At 42.1% G+C, this 18,630-nt stretch overlaps 1 protein-coding gene across 1 annotated transcript in view; it reads right to left on the bottom strand.

The window, feature by feature from the left end:
- Nucleotides 1-18,085, bottom strand: part of LOC115127588 (sodium- and chloride-dependent GABA transporter 1-like) — a 37,404-nt gene extending 19,319 nt beyond the window's left edge. The window contains exons 1-11 of the mRNA XM_065000814.1: nt 17,699-18,085; nt 16,158-16,554; nt 15,744-15,875; nt 15,333-15,433; nt 14,820-14,929; nt 14,486-14,618; nt 14,051-14,185; nt 12,982-13,085; nt 11,102-11,226; nt 7,899-8,011; nt 4,322-4,453 (exon numbers count right to left, since the gene is read on the bottom strand). Of these exons, the coding sequence (XP_064856886.1) occupies nt 4,322-4,453; nt 7,899-8,011; nt 11,102-11,226; nt 12,982-13,085; nt 14,051-14,185; nt 14,486-14,618; nt 14,820-14,929; nt 15,333-15,433; nt 15,744-15,875; nt 16,158-16,383 (1,311 nt within the window). The 5' untranslated portion in view covers nt 16,384-16,554; nt 17,699-18,085. The remainder of the gene's footprint in view (nt 1-4,321; nt 4,454-7,898; nt 8,012-11,101; nt 11,227-12,981; nt 13,086-14,050; nt 14,186-14,485; nt 14,619-14,819; nt 14,930-15,332; nt 15,434-15,743; nt 15,876-16,157; nt 16,555-17,698) is intronic.
- Nucleotides 18,086-18,630: the final 545 nt, after the last annotated feature.

Raw genomic sequence — 18,630 nt, 5'->3', positions numbered from 1 at the left:
TGACACCTCACTACCACCTCACTGCCACCTCACTGACACCTCACTGACACCTCACTGACACCTCACTGCCACCTCACTGACACCTCACTGCCACCTCACTACCACCTCACTGCCACCTCACCTCCATCTCACCTCCACCCCACCTCCACCTCACTGACACCTCACCACCACCTCACCGACACCTCACCACCACCTCACTGACACCTCACTACCACCTCACTGCCACCTCACTACCACCTCACTACCACCTCACTGACACCTCACCTCCACCCCACCTCCACCTCACTGACACCTCACTGCCACCTCACTGCCCTCTCACTGCCACCTCCACCTCCACCTCACTGCCACCTCACTGCCACCTCACTACCACCACTGCCACCTCACCTCCATCTCACCCCTCTCACTGCCACCTCACTACCACACCGCCACCTCACTGCCACCTCACCTCCACCTCACTACCACCTGCCACCTGACCGCCACCTCACTGCCACCTCACTGCCACCTCACTGCCACCTCACTCCACCTCACTCCACCTCACTGCCACCTCACTGCCACCTCACTGACATCTCACTGCCACCTCACTGCCACCTCACCGCCACCTCACCTCCACCTCACGGCCACCTCACTGCCACCTCACCGCCAACTCACCTCCACCTCACTACCACCTCACTACCACCTCACTGACACCTCACTACCACCTCACTGCCACCTCACTGACACCTCACTGCCACCTCACTGACACCTCACTGCCACCTCACTGACACCTCACTGCCACCTCACTGACACCTCACTGCCACCTCACTGACACCTCACCTCCACCTCACTACCACCTCACTACCACCTCACCTCCACCTCACTGCCAACTCACCTCCACCTCACCGCCACCTCACTGCCACCTCACTGACCCTCACTGCCACCTCACCTCCACCTCACTACCACCGCACTGACACCTCACTGACACCTCACTACCACCTCACCTCCACCTCACTGCCACCTCACTGCCACCTCACTGCCACCTCATTACCACCTCACCTCCATCTCACCTCCACCCCACCTCCACCTCACTGCCACCTCACTGCCACCTCACTGACATCTCACTGACACATCACTGACACCTCACCTCCACCTCACCTCCACCTCACTGCCATCTCACTACCACCTCACTGACACCTCACTGCCACCTCACTGACACCTCACTGACACCTCACTGACACCTCACTGACACCTCACTACCACCTCACTGACACTTCACTGCCAACTCACTGACACCTCACCACCACCTCACTACCACCTCACCTCCACCTCACCGCCACCTCACCGCCACCTCACCGCCACCTCACTGACACCTCACTACCACCTCACCTCCACCTCACCGCCACCTCACCGACACCTCACCGACACCTCACCGACACCTCACTGACACCTCACTACCACCTCACTGCCCTCTCACTGCCACCTCACTACCACCTCACTACCACCTCACTACCACCTCACCTCACCGACACCTCACCGCCACCTCACCGCCACCTCACCGCCATCTCACTGCCACCTCACTGTCGCTGAATGCTTCCTTATGGCAGCATAAGATAATAGGCTATACTATTGATTTAACCAGTAGCATTAATCCTGTAGCATTAAACCATGTAGCATTAACCCTGTAGCATTAATCTTGTAGCATTAACTCTGTAGCATTAACCCTGTAGCATTAATCTTGTAGCATTAACTCTGTAGCATTAACCCTGTAGCATTAACCCTGTAGCATTAATCCTGTAGCATTAAACCTGTAGCATTAAACCCTGTAGCATTAACCCTGTAGCATTAACCCTGTAGCATTAACACTGTAGCATTAACCCTGTAGCATTAACCCTGTAGCATTAAACCCTGTAGCATTAACCCTGTAGCATTAACCCTGTAGCATTAACCCTGTAGCATTAAACCCTGTAGCATTAACACTGTAGCATTAACCCTGTAGCATTAAACCTGTAGCATTAAACCCTGTAGCATTAACCCTGTAGCATTAAACCCTGTAGCATTAACACTGTAGCATTAACCCTGTAGCATTAAACCCTGTAGCATTAAACCTGTAGCATTAAACCCTGTAGCATTAACCCTGTAGCATTAACCCTGTAGCATTAAACCCTGTAGCATTAACCCTGTAGCATTAACCCTGTAGCATTAACCCTGTAGCATTAACCCTGTAGCATTAACCCAGATCCACAGGACATTATTCACCTACTTTGGTCACTAACTCAGCAGGGATTCTGGTGACCCGATTTAACTCACTGAAATAATTAACATTATTTTGGCCAAACAGATTGTGAACCCAAATGTGTAACTGATTCAGGCGGAGGGGGTGTGACAACACAGTGAAATATAATTTGTGCTGGATGTGAGGCGGAGCAGATTTAGGCTACGGCATTTTGTCTTCAGGAGATTTGATCTGTTGACTTCATTTGGTCTTACACAATAGCTGATAGTCATTAGAACAATTCCCATCGCCTACAGTGTGCTAAAACAGAGACTATGTGTTTATCTCAGCAAGAACACTACTGTTATTCCTCATACTTTTATTATTTCACTTCTTACACATTTGTTCTGGTGTAATTAAGCTATTTGAATTCTGATATGACAACTTGTCTTTGAAAATACTGGACTGGACTAGACATGGACGTGACCGGAATGGACTGGACTAGATGTGACTGGACTGGACTAGATGTGACTGGACTAGATGTGACCGGACTGGACTAGATGTGACTGGACTGGACTAGATGTGACTGGACTAGATGTGACTGGACTAGATGTGACTGGACTGGACTAGATGTGACTGGACTAAATGTGACCGGACTGGACTAGATGTGACTGGACTAGATGTGACCGGACTGGACTAGATGTGACTGGACTAGATGTGACTGGACTGGACTAGATGTGACTGGACTAGATGTGACTGGACTGGACTAGATGTGACCGGACTGGACTAGATGTGACCGGACTGGACTAGATGTGACTGGACTGGACTAGATGTGACTGGACTAGATGAGACCGGACTGGACTGGATGTGACCGGACTGGACTAGATGTGACCGGACTGGACTAGATGTGACCGGACTAGATGTGACTGGACTGGACTGGATGTGACCGGACTGGACTAGATGTGACCGGACTGGACTAGATGTGACCGGACTAGATGTGACTGGACTATATGTGACCGGACTGGACTAGATGTGACTGGACTAGATGTGACTTGACTAGATGTGACCAGACTAGATGTGACCAGACTGGACTAGATGTGACCGGACTAGATGTGACTGGACTAGATGTGACTGGACTTGATGTGACTTGACTAGATGTGACCGGACTAGATGTGACCGGAATGCACTGGACTAGATGTGACCGGAATGGACTGGATGTGACCGGACTGGACTAGATGTGACCGGACTGGACTAGATGTGACCGGACTAGATGTGACTGGACTAGATGTGACTGGACTGGATGTGACCGGAATGCACTGGACTAGATGTGACCGGACTAGATGTGACTGGACTAGATGTGACCGGACTGGACTAGATGTGACTGGACTAGATGTGACTGGACTAGATGTGACCGGACTGGACTAGATGTGAATGGACTAGATGTGACTGGACTAGATGTGACTGGACTAGATGTGACTGGACTGGATGTGAATGGACTACTAGATGTGACTGGACTAGATGTGACTGGACTAGATGACTGGACTAGATGTGACTGGACTAGATGTGACCGGACTGGAGATGTGAATGGACTGCATGTGACTGGACTAGATGTGACCGGACTGGACTAGATGTGACTGGACTAGATGTGACCGGACTAGATGTGACCGGACTGGACTGGATGTGACCGGACTGGACTGGATGTGACCGGACTGGACTAGATGTGACCGGACTAGATGTGACTGGACTAGATGTGACTGGACTAGATGTGACCGGACTAGATGTGACTGGACTAGATGTGACTGGACTAGATGTGACCGGACTAGATGTGACTGGACTAGATGTGACTGGACTAGATGTGACTGGACTAGATGTGACCGGACTAGATGTGACTGGACTAGATGTGACCGGACTAGATGTGACTGGACTAGATGTGACCGGACTAGATGTGACTGGACTGGACTAGATGTAACTGGACTAGATGTGACTCGACTAGATGTGACTGGACTAGATGTGACCGGACTGGACTGGATGTGAGTGAACTGAACTGGATGTGAGTGAGTGAGTGAGTGAGTGAGTGAGTGTGAGTGAGTGAGTGAGTGAGTGAGTGAGTGAGTGAGTGAGTGTTTACTGTACCTGTGTGATGTTGGACAGGCCAATGATATAAGAGACCAGGCAGACGGCAGCGATGAAGAGTTCTCTTCTTCCTCTCAGAGCTCTGGGGAACTCATCCACCAATGCAGTGATGAAGCCCTCCACCGTACAGAACTACACAGAAAGGTAAAACATATTACATCAGGCTCACCCCTTTCAAAGGCTCTCGGATCAATTTCCCGCAAGAACTCAGTTGGGGTTTAAACTTCCTGTTGCTAGGTAGAATAGTAGAATAAACCTGGTTGTTCATCAGTAGGTTTTTCTCTTGTTATGTCAGTCATTGACAGTCCCTCAATTAAAACACGTCAGCCACATTTTTTTGGGGGGGGGGGGATTGGTAACTTAGTCTAGCGGCCAGCTATCTAAACTTAGTATTCATGGTGGAATTACCTCTCGGTTATTGAAAACTCATATTCCTCTCCGCCTCAAACCAAAATGAGTAGAATTGCATGTTTACGAGGTATACAATTGAAAAATCTTCTCTCTAACGCAAAAGGTGTAGAATTGCAGAATTCTTGTTTTAATTTTCTCTACACCCAACTGCAAAATGTGAAGAATTACACAAAATTCACACTAAAACTAAAAAAAATTCTCTCTGCTGTCTAGATGGCGTCCGCTAAGATGTTTTGTTACCCGTGTGTGGTGGTACAACACAGGATATGGTACTATACAACACATGATATAGTACTATACAACACATGATATAGTACTATACAACACAGGATATAGTACTATACAACACATGATATAGTACTGTACAACACATGATATAGTACTATACAACACATTATATAGTACTATACAACACATTATATAGTACTATACAACACATGATATAGTACTATACAACACATGATATAGTACTATACAACACATGATATAGTACTATACAACACATGATATAGTACTATACAACACATGATATAGTACTATAGTACTATACAACACATTATATAGTACTATAGTACTATACAACACATTATATAGTACTATACAACACATGATATAGTACTATACAACACATTATATAATACTATACAACACATTATATAGTACTATACAACACATGATATAGTACTATACAACACATTATATAGTACTATAGTACTATACAACACATCATATAGTACTATACAACACATTATATAGTACTATACAACACATGATATAGTACTATACAACACATTATATAATACTATACAACACATTATATAGTACTATACAACACATGATATAGTACTATACAACACATTATATAATACTATAGTACTATACAACACATGATATAGTACTATACAACACATTATATAGTACTATACAACACATTATATAATACTATACAACACATTATATAGTACTATACAACACATTATATAGTACTATAGTACTATACAACACATTATATAGTACTATACAACACATGATATAGTACTATACAACACATGATATAGTACTATACAACACATGATATAGTACTATAATACTATACAACACATTATATAGTACTATACAACACATGATATAGTACTATACAACACATTATATAGTACTATACAACACATTATATAGTACTATACAACACATTATATAGTACTATACAACACATTATAGTACTATACAACACATTATATAGTACTATACAACACATGATATAGTACTATACAACACATGATATAGTACTATACAACACATGATATAGTACTATACAACACATGATATAGTACTATAATACTATACAACACATTATATAGTACTATACAACACATGATATAGTACTATACAACACATTATATAGTACTATACAACACATTATATAGTACTATACAACACATTATATAGTACTATACAACACATGATATAGTACTATACAACACATTATATAATACTATACAACACATTATATAGTACTATACAACACATGATATAGTACTATACAACACATTATATAGTACTATACAACACATTATATAGTACTATACAACACATCATATAGTACTATACAACACATTATATAGTACTATACAACACATGTTATAGTACTATACAACACATGATATAGTACTATACAACACATGATATAGTACTATACAACACATGATATAGTACTGTACAACACATGATATAGTACTATACAACACATCATATAGTACTATACAACACATTATATAGTACTATACAACACATCATATAGTACTATACAACACATGTTATAGTACTATACAACACATTATATAGTACTATACAACACATGTTATAGTACTATACAACACATTATATAGTACTATACAACACATTATATAGTACTATACAACACATTATATAGTACTATACAACACATCATATAGTACTATACAACACATCATATAGTACTATACAACACATGATATAGTACTATACAACACATTATATAATACTATACAACACATGATATAGTACTATAGTACTATACAACACATGATATAGTACTATAGTACTATACAACACATCATATAGTACTATACAACACATGATATAGTACTATAGTACTATACAACACATCATATAGTACTATACAACACATTATATAGTACTATACAACACATGATATAGTACTATAGTACTATACAACACATTATATAATACTATACAACACATGATATAGTACTATACAACACATTATATAGTACTATACAACACATTATATAGTACTGTACAACACATGATATAGTACTATACAACACATTATATGGTACTATACAACACATGATATAGTACTATACAACACATTATATAGTACTGTACAACACATGATATAGTACTATACAACACATTATATGGTACTATACAACACATGATATAGTACTATACAACACATGATATAGTACTATACAACACATTATATAGTACTATACAACACATGTTATAGTACTATACAACACATTAACACTACTAGGTTAGATAGATTAGATGTTGAATGGAACTGACTTTCTGCATCTCTTATAGAATAGTAAACACTATTCCAATCACGCAACACATCACTGCATTAGATGGATAATACTACATTCATTGTCCAACAAACAAACAAAACACAACACAACAATGCAATAACACAACATAACAACAACAACACAACAACAAGACAAAATACATACAACACAACCACACAACAAAAACACATCACCACAACACAACACAAACACAACCACACAACACATAACACCCATGCAACAACACACAAAAACACAAAACAACAACAACACAAAATAACACTTAACACCCATACAACGACACGCAACACAAAATAACAACAAAACAACAACACAAACACAACAACACAACATCACAACAACACAACATAACACAAACCACAACATAACAACACATCACACAACAACACAACACATAACACCCATACAACAACACGCAACACAAAATAACACTTAACACCCATACAACAACACACAACACAAAATAACAACAAAACAACAACACATCACACAACAACACAACACATAACACCCATACAACAACACAAAACAACAACAGAAACATGAAATGCAAATAGCTGTTGTTTCCTCACCTGACTGTCTATTCCCAGCATGAGCAACATAGAGAAGAAAAGGATCGCCCAGAGAGGAGAGATAGGCAGCTGGGTTACTGCCTCAGGGTAGGCCAAGAACGCCAAGCCAGGCCCTGCAACACAGACAGACAGTTAGAGACGGGATCTGACAACACAACACAGACAGTTAGAGACAGGATCTGACAACACAACACAGACAGACAGTTAGAGACAGGATCTGACAACACAACACAGACAGTTAGAGACAGGATCTGACAACACAACACAGACAGTTAGAGACAGGATCTGACAACACAACACAGACAGTTAGAGACAGGATCTGACAACACAACACAGACAGTTAGAGACAGGATCTGACAACACAGACAGACAGTTAGAGACAGGATCTGACAACACAACACAGACAGACAGTTAGAGACAGGATCTGACAACACAACACAGACAGACAGTTAGAGACAGGATCTGACAACACAGACAGACAGTTAGAGACAGGATCTGACAACACAACACAGACAGTTAGAGACAGGATCTGACAACACAACACAGACAGACAGTTAGAGACAGGATCTGACTACACAACACAGACAGTTAGAGACAGGATCTGACAACACAACACAGACAGTTAGAGACAGGATCTGACAACACAACACAGACAGACAGTTAGAGACGGGATCTGACAACACAGACAGTTAGAGACAGGATCTGACAACACAACACAGACAGAGAGTTAGAGATGGGATCTGACAGAACAGACAGTTAGAGACAGGATCTGACAACACAGACAGTTAGAGACAGGATCTGACAACACAGACAGTTAGAGACGGGATCTGACAACACAGACAGTTAGAGACAGGATCTGACAACACAGACAGTTAGAGACAGGATCTGACAACACAACACAGACAGTTAGAGACAGGATCTGACAACACAACACAGACAGTTAGAGACAGGATCTGACAACACAACACAGACAGTTAGAGACAGGATCTGACAACACAGACAGTTAGAGACAGGATCTGACAACACAACACAGACAGTTAGAGACAGGATCTGACAACACATCACAGACAGTTAGAGACAGGATCTGACAACACAACACAGACAGTTAGAGACAGGATCTGACAACACAACACAGACAGTTAGAGACAGGATCTGACAACACAGACAGTTAGAGATGGGATCTGACAACACAGACAGTTAGAGACAGGATCTGACAACACAACACAGACAGTTAGAGACAGGATCTGACAACACAACACAGACAGTTAGAGACAGGATCTGACAACACAACACAGACAGTTAGAGACAGGATCTGACAACACAACACAGACAGTTAGAGACAGGATCTGACAACACAACACAGACCGTTAGAGACAGGATCTGACAACACAACACAGACAGTTAGAGACAGGATCTGACAACACAGACAGTTAGAGACAGGATCTGACAACACAGACAGTTAGAGACGGGATCTGACAACACAGACAGTTAGAGACAGGATCTGACAACACAGACAGACAGTTAGAGACAGGATCTGACAACACAGACAGACAGTTAGAGACAGGATCTGACAACACAACACAGACAGTTAGAGACAGGATCTGACAACACAACACAGACAGACAGTTAGAGACAGGATCTGACAACACAGACAGTTAGAGACAGGATCTGACAACACAACACAGACAGACAGTTAGAGACAGGATCTGACAACACAGACAGTTAGAGACGGGATCTGACAACACAACACAGACAGTTAGAGACGGGATCTGACAACACAGACAGACAGACAGACAGTTAGAGACAGGATCTGACAACACAACACAGACAGTTAGAGACAGGATCTGACAACACAGACAGTTAGAGACAGGATCTGACAACACAACACAGACAGTTAGAGACAGGATCTGACAACACAGACAGAGACGTGATCTGACAACACAACACAGACAGTTAGAGACAGGATCTGACAACACAGACAGTTAGAGACAGGATCTGACAACACAGACAGACAGTTAGAGACAGGATCTGACAACACAACACAGACAGTTAGAGACAGGATCTGACAACACAACACAGACAGACAGTTAGAGACAGGATCTGACAACACAGACAGTTAGAGACAGGATCTGACAACACAACACAGACAGACAGTTAGAGACAGGATCTGACAACACAGACAGTTAGAGACGGGATCTGACAACACAACACAGACAGTTAGAGACGGGATCTGACAACACAGACAGACAGACAGACAGTTAGAGACAGGATCTGACAACACAACACAGACAGTTAGAGACAGGATCTGACAACACAGACAGTTAGAGACAGGATCTGACAACACAACACAGACAGTTAGAGACAGGATCTGACAACACAGACAGAGACGTGATCTGACAACACAACACAGACAGTTAGAGACAGGATCTGACAACACAGACAGTTAGAGACAGGATCTGACAACACAGACAGTTAGAGACGGGATCTGACAACACAGACAGTTAGAGACGGGATCTGACAACACAACACAGACAGACAGTTAGAGACGGGATCTGACAACACAACACAGACAGACAGTTAGAGACGGGATCTGACAACACAACACAGACAGTTAGAGACAGGATCTGACAACACAACACAGACAGTTAGAGACAGGATCTGACAACACAGACATAGACGTGATCTGACAACACAACACATCCCATTCCTGTTCAAATACCCATATAGAGAAGTGTTTCCATGTCCGTGGTTTTACAGTGAGTCCTACTGTTATTCCAAGATTTGCTCATATTTTTTTTTACTCAAATCAAATGTTACTTGTCACATGCTCCCGAAAACCAGGGTAGACCGTGAAATGCTGACTTTAACCAACAACGCAGTTCAAGAAATAGAGTTAAGAAAATATTTTACTAAAATAAACTAAAGTAAAAATAGTCAAATTAAAATTAAAAAGTTCAAATAACAACGAGGATATATGCAGAGGGTGCCGGTACAGAGTTAATGTGCGAGGGTACAGGTTAGTCTAGTTATTTTTCGTACATGTAGGTAGGGGTAAAGTGACAATGCATAGATGATACACAGCAAAGCAGCAGCAGTGTAAAAAAGAAAAGGGAATGTAAATTGTCCGGGTGGCCTTTTGATTAAATAGGCTGAGTCATGTATTGTTCCAATTAAGATCTATATCAATAGTGAACGTTAATTACCTGAGGCTGCTACTTCTATTATAGGCCTCTTAGTCACGTTGGCCATGAAGCCCACAATGGAGAAGATGACTAAGCCAGCGAACATGCTGGTGAACGAGTTGATGCAGCACACAATGACAGAATCTCTGCAGGGAGATGGAGAGAAAGACAAAAAAAGCATGGGGTTTGGAACGTCTGTTGTCACACTGATATGGAAGCCTTATCAAAACCACAGCACATTTAAAATTGGGGAAGGAGGGAGGGAGGGAGGGAGGGAGGGAGGGTTTTGCATTCTATAGCCGAGTGTTACTGCAATGTCAATGGACTGACCTATTCATTTCAGAGATGGGGTGATTGTTCATTCGGTGCCAGGGTTGAACATAGGAGAGAGACAGAGATGATGTGACAGCTGAGAGATGTGTTTTCTCTTTGTCTCTCTCTCTCACCCCCCCTTTCTATCTCTTTCTTTCTCTCTCTCTCACCCCCCCTCTTCAAATCCCCTCTCTCTCTCCTACCCCCTCTCTCTCGCTCTCTCTCTCTCTCTCTCTCTCTCTCTCTCGCTCTCTCTCTCTCTCTCTCTCTCTCTCACCCTCTCTTTCTCTCTCTCCCCCCTTCTCTCTCTCTCTCCCCCTTCTCTCTCTCTCTGTGTCTCGCTCGCTCTCTCTGTCTCTCTCTCTCCCCCCTTCTCTCTATAGACAAAAGGGAAATAAACAGTGGAAACATTAGTAAACATTACACTCACAAAAGTATCTCTCTCTCTCTCTCTCTTGCTCTCTCTCTCTCTCTCTCTCTCTCTCTCTCCCCCTTCTCTCTCTCTCTCTCTCTCCCCTTCTCTCTCTCTCTCTCTCTCTCTCTTTCTCTCTCTCTCCCCCTTCTCTCTCTCTCTCTCCCCCTTCTCTCTCTCTCTGTGTCTCGCTCGCTCTCTCTGTCTCTCTCTCTCCCCCCTTCTCTCTCTCTCTGTCTCCCCCTTCTCTCTCTCTGTCTCTCTCTCTCCCCCCTTCTCTCTCTCTCTCTCTGTGTCTCACTCGCTCTCTATCTCTGTCTCACTTGCTCTCTCTTTTGGCAGAGGCAGAATATAAACCGATAGCAGGGAGCTGGATAGAATGGTTTTGTAGATTTGAACCTACCTGTAAACATGACTATTGAACAGTGTTGTAGATTTGAACCTACCTGTAAACATGACTATTGAACAGTGTTGTAGATTTGAACCTACCTGTAAACATGACTATTGAACAGTGTTGTAGATTTGAACCTACCTGTAAACATGACTATTGAACAGTGTTGTAGATTTGAACCTACCTGTAAACATGACTATTGAACAGTGTTGTAGATTTGAACCTACCTGTAAACATGACTATTGAACAGTGTTGTAGATTTGAACCTACCTGTAAACATGACTATTGAACAGTGTTGTAGATATGAACCTACCTGTAAACATGACTATTGAACAGTGTTGTAGATTTGAACCTACCTGTAAACATGACTATTGAACAGTGTTGTAGATTTGAACCTACCTGTAAACATGACTATTGAACAGTGTTGTAGATTTGAACCTACCTGTAAACATGACTATTGAACAGTGTTGTAGATTTGAACCTACCTGTAAACATGACTATTGAACAGTGTTGTAGATTTGAACCTACCTGTAAACATGACTATTGAACAGTGTTGTAGATTTGAACCTACCTGTAAACATGACTATTGAACAGTGTTGTAGATTTGAACCTACCTGTAAACATGACTATTGAACAGTGTTGTAGATTTGAACCTACCTGTAAACATGACTATTGAACAGTGTTGTAGATTTGAACCTACCTGTAAACATGACTATTGAACAGTGTTGTAGATTTGAACCTACCTGTAAACATGACTATTGAACAGTGTTGTAGATTTGAACCTACCTGTAAACATTGTTATTGAATGGGTTGTAGCTTCCCAGAGCGATCAGTGATCCCAGCCCCAGCCCATAGGAGAAGAAGATCTGAGTGGCAGCATCCAACCACACCTGAGGAGAACAGAGAGTCAAAACACACCACAAGTCAAAACACACCACAAGTCAAAACACACTGCAGGTCAAGACACACCACAAGTCAAGACACGCCGCAAGTCAAGACACGCTGCAAGTCAAGACACGCTGCAAGTCAAAACAGGCTGCAAGTCAAAACACACCACAAGTCAAAACATACTGCAAATACTGCAAGTCAAGACACACTGCAAGTCAAGACACACCACAAGTCAAGACACACTGCAAGTCAAGACACACTGCAAGTCAAGACACACTGCAAGTCAGAACACACTGCAAGTCAGAACACACTGCAAGTCAGAACACACTGCAAGTCAAAACAGGCTGCAAGTCAAAACACACCACAAGTCAAAACATACTGCAAGTCAGAACACACTGCAAGTCAAAACACACTGCAAGTCAAGACACACTGCAAGTCAAGACACACTGGAAGTCAAGACACACCACCATACCTCTGAATCTGCTCACTGATAGAGACTAGCTACCTCTGAATCTGCTCACTGATAAAGGCTAGCTACCTCTGAATCTGCTCACTGATAGAGACTAGCTACCTCTGAATCTGCTCACTGATAGAGACTAGCTACCTCTGAATCTGCTCACTGATAAAGGCTAGCTACCTCTGAATCTGCTCACTGATAAAGGCTAGCTACCTCTGAATCTGCTCACTGATAAAGGCTAGCTACCTCTGAATCTGCTCACTGATAAAGACTATCTACCTCTGAATCTGTTCACTGATAAAGGCTAGCTACCTCTGATTCTGCTCACTGATAAAGACTATCTACCTCTGATTCTGTTCACTGATAAAGGCTAGCTACCTCTGAATCTGCTCACTGATAAAGGCTAGCTACCTCTGAATCTGTTCACTGATAAAGGCTAGCTACCTCTGATTCTGCTCACTGATAAAGATTATCTACCTCTGATTCTGTTCACTGATAAAGGCTAGCTACCTCTGATTCCTTGAGCTTCTCGAAGTTGGGCGTGATGTAGAAGAGGATTCCATCGATGGCTCCGGGCAGAGTGATGCCGCGGCAGAAGAGGATGAAGAGCATAAAGTAGGGGTACGTCGCTGAGAAGTACACCACCTGAAACAGGGAGGGAGGGAGAGACTTGTTAAAATACAAGACAATGGAGCCACCCTCCTTATGTCAATATTACAGCTAGAACCCATGCATGGATTAACTGCCATTTTTCCAGTCAAATGTTTCTTAATGGATTTTTAATCTATAGTAATGCCTCTTACTTTTGCAAATAAGCCAGGGGACATGCTGGACCCCCCCGCCCTCCCAACATCCAATACGGCTGCCAAAATCTAATATGGCTGCCAAAAATCCAATATGGCTGCCAAAATCCAATGTCAAGATTCCTCTGTGGCAGCCTCTTACCTTGCCGGTCCATGCGACACCTTTCCAGATGCAGAAATAAACCAGGACCCAAGCGATGGCCAGCGTGATGGCTAGAGGCGCTCTGATCTCCCCAGGTTTCTCCAGACCATCCGTCAATTGGTGCATGTTACGTCTATAGGACAAATCAACCAATGAAACCAATCTATCAACCAACCAATCAATCAACCAACCAATCAAATCTATTTATAAATCCTTTTTTTCATCAACTACAACTCCATTCATTATTTTCTACACTGCGTGGTCTAACCACAGACCAAAAAAAAAAAAAAAAAAAAAATGTTTAACAAAATATAATAAAATATATGTTCTTTACTCCCAGAATTCCTGAACGGCGCTGGTGAGGTTGACAGCGTTCGGGATGCTGTAGTTGGTGTAACAGCGATCTGTATTCCAATAATTTCCACATGATTGCCATGGCAACTCCTGTAAAAACAAAGACAGTTTTTTCTTTTTTTCTTTTTCTCACTTTTTTGTCATTTTGCCCAACTCTTTTCACCCAGGCGACATGCACCACATTGTTTTTTGAAAGGGTACTGATGGCCAAATTCGATATATTTGAATTAACTATACATAAAAGAAACAGTATTTCTTTCCTTTCAGCATTCAAATGGAGAACACCGAAGAGGCCTATGCCCCCTGCTCTTTCAGTCCTCAGTCATGCTACTTAAAGACATTCATCGGGGAAATGTGTTTTTCCTTTTTTAAACCTCCCAGTGAACGAAATGCAATAACCTCACATGAATTCGATTTTTTTTTTTGGGGGTTTTGTTTTGTTTTGTACTTACAACTTTTTCATAGAAAAGCAATTAATATCCATCATACTCACCGAAGTAAAGGAGGACCAGAGATAGTATATGGCCCAGGAAATAATGACAATGTAATAAATATTTAGCCAGAAAGAAAGCACTGCAGCGGCCAGACCAACACCTGGAACAACAGGGAAACGTGGAATTAGGAATGTATATACACACTCAGTTAATATAAGATGAAATAATGTGACAGCTTAAGTCATTTGAGAAGAAAAAAAATAGATAAAATAGCTTTAGCTAGTTATATTAAATATGTGGTTTGATCTGTAATTACAACGGGGAGAGAAGGCGTGCACTGAAATTGCAGATATTTGTTTGTGTTTATTGACAACCAGCAAAAAGAGTATTGGATGAGGAGAGCTAATTGTCTTACGGTATATATTGAGATGTATTTCAGTTGAACCTCTAAACGTAGTGTTTTGATTTACCTTTAAACATGGGAGCCAGTTTCCACACCCCAAGCCCTCCAATCGATGTGTACTGACCGAGGGACGTTTCGAGCAGAAACAGGGGCATGCCAGCAAATATGAGCGTCAAAAAGTATGGAATCAAGAAGGCCCCTGAATGGAAGGTGAAAGGTAAGTAAACAACACATATATATAATGGTGAATAAAAGCGACCGGGAACATTTCAAATCATCCAAAGAAATAAAGAGATGAAGACAATATTTTTTGTATCACAATGCTGCGCCTAAAATGAATGATAATTACGCTCAATCTGGAGAGAAAAAGACCATTGTGATAATTAAATGAGGGACCCAGAACACATTTCCTGTTTGAAGGCTTAAGTTTTTAAGCCTCCTGTTTTTGAAAACACGGGAAAAGCGCCGAAATCTTGATTACCTCCTCCGTTCTTCCCACATAGATAAGGAAATCTCCAGACATTTCCGAGTCCAATTGCGTACCCGACGCAAGACAGGAGAAAGTCAAATTTTCCAGTCCAGTTTTCTCTTTCGGGAAGTTCCTTTTTCTGGACTTTTACGACCAAGGTTTTGGGTTTGTCATTAGGCTCCGCATTCACCTCCGTTAAAACGTGTCCATCCGAGGCTTTAGTTCCATTAGTCGCCATGTCTCTCTGATTAGGTTTAGATTTCCTGGCAAGGCTGGCAGGCGGTTGGAAGATTTTAACCCCACTGATCCACGTAGAGAGCAGCTTCGCGGTTCGTTACCCAGCCGATTGACCGTTGGATGTGAAGGAGCGGGAGAAGGAGAGGGAACACCGAGGAAGTTAAAAGCGAACCTGGGAAAAAAAGAGCAAGAGAATGTTACCAAATAGGAAATTAAATAATGATAGGACCCTAAATATTTACACAATATTGAATTAACACGGGAATTATCCAAATTAAAGTATAGCGCTGAAAATGGGCCGTTTTGAAGAGTTTTCATTGAGTCACTTTGTTGGCGCAGGGGACAAGAGATCACACGAAGACCCTGTGGTTCTTCTTAAACAACCAGGGCCCGTTGATTCACAGCGTCATTACTCTCAATGTCTCCCTTATACAACTTTAAAACAGCACACATTCCGCAGACAGGTCATTTCATAGTGTTAAGAGGAGGAGGCGATCCCCGCTGTCCAATTATTCAGCATTTGGATGGTTAATTGCAGCGGAACTCAACCATCAATTTGACACAAAAAAAATGATAAATTACGTTCATTCACACGCTATGGCTTAGAATGTACTCATCCAAATAAGTGTAACATTATAGATAAAAACTGAATTGCAAAGCATTCATATTAACATAAATCAGCTTGACTGTTCATTATCCGAGGTTAAACACTTTGAATATAATTTATCTTTAATTATTCATAATAAATTTGAGACAAAGGTAAATTAGTCGATTAAAAAAAACAAAAAACGTTCCTGTTACAAGTCAAAACGCAATGTGCGTATTGTGGAAACATTGGCTTGGCAACGTCATGCTTTTGGTATTTTTAGGCTTTTATTTGTGTGAATAATACCGTGCCTCTATATCTGTAGTATAATGGTCAAATATCCCTCGTTTTTCCCATCAGCTAGTTGACATTTATGGAAAGAGATGGAGATGGATATGTGCCCGCCAACAAAAGCGAAAGATTTACGCGTCAGTCACTCTCCTACGCGTCCTTTCACATTTGCTTATTATATTCCGTGAATTATGGAACTTCAAAAAACGAATCAAATGTAGATTGATGTGATTTATCACTCTCTTTGAAGTTGCATTGATTTAAAAAATATATATCATTGATTTATCCAATTTAGGCTAATCATCTCGCCTACTCAGTGCGCAACATTTGAAACACCGTTTTTCCCCACCGAGACACTCCACACCCCCAAACACTGTCCAATGTTCTGACCATCGCAATTAAGTTTTCCCACACTGTTTAACGTCAATTCTGTACTTACAATTAAACTGCTGAGCCAGCCAGAATTGTGGGACATGGTATAGTATCCGTGCGTTCTTCGAAAAGTTGTGTTCTTGAAGCTTCTAACCGGGCAGACCAAATCATATATTTTTAGAGATAGATAAGCAAAACTTAAACTATGATCCTGATGGGAAAGGTGAGTTTGCAGGAAAGCAGGAACTAGGTGTGAGTGGCGCTGTCCGTTAGCTTGGTGATGCCTGAAGGAGAGAGAGACAAGCAGAGGAGAGCAGAGCGGGGGGAACAATACCACGAAAAGGCAGCAGCTTCACCTCGTAACACCGTCTATCTTCAGCGGCCAGGGTTGTTACGCGGACCACAAATCCCCGTTCTCATCTACATAGCCTCAATGTCATCTGTAAGTCGACCCTCCCCGTGTGTCCAACATTTCCACCACTGAGATCGCTGTGGTTCTGATAAAGTAGCATCTTATAGTCTCATGGTTTTATAGGCATAGTGCTTTTCATCAATTTGTGGATTTTTTTCTACACGAATTGATTGGGTGACTCACAGACAGTTAGTTATATGACTTAACATTTTGTTAACTTTACGCGATTTCTCACATATAGGACCGTTATCATACGCTTAACCGTGTTGATATTCCCAGAAACAAATTAACTCAAGTCGGGGTCTCAATTTACTGTTGAGAGTTAGAATAGTAGAATACAGCAAGGTGCAATTTCGAAACCTGGTGCGGTGCATCCGCAGTTTTTCCTCTGTTTATGTCAGAGAAACCAACCATTCCCAGAGAGTGGCTGATGCGAAGGCAGATGCCAATCATGCTGGCAAACTGTGATAAGAGGAACCAGTCAATACAAGCTAGTCTGAGGGTGGGAGATAAATTGAAAACTGCGCCTATAATCTTTTTAATCCGCTGTCTCATGAAATATAAGACCCTGGGGACAGAGGAAAAAC

The sequence above is a fragment of the Oncorhynchus nerka genome, linkage group LG15 (genome assembly GCF_034236695.1).
Source record: "Oncorhynchus nerka isolate Pitt River linkage group LG15, Oner_Uvic_2.0, whole genome shotgun sequence".
NCBI classification, from domain to species: domain Eukaryota; kingdom Metazoa; phylum Chordata; class Actinopteri; order Salmoniformes; family Salmonidae; genus Oncorhynchus; species Oncorhynchus nerka.
Note: the sequence above shows the minus strand (reverse complement) of the source record. Positions and strands in the feature narration are given on the sequence as shown.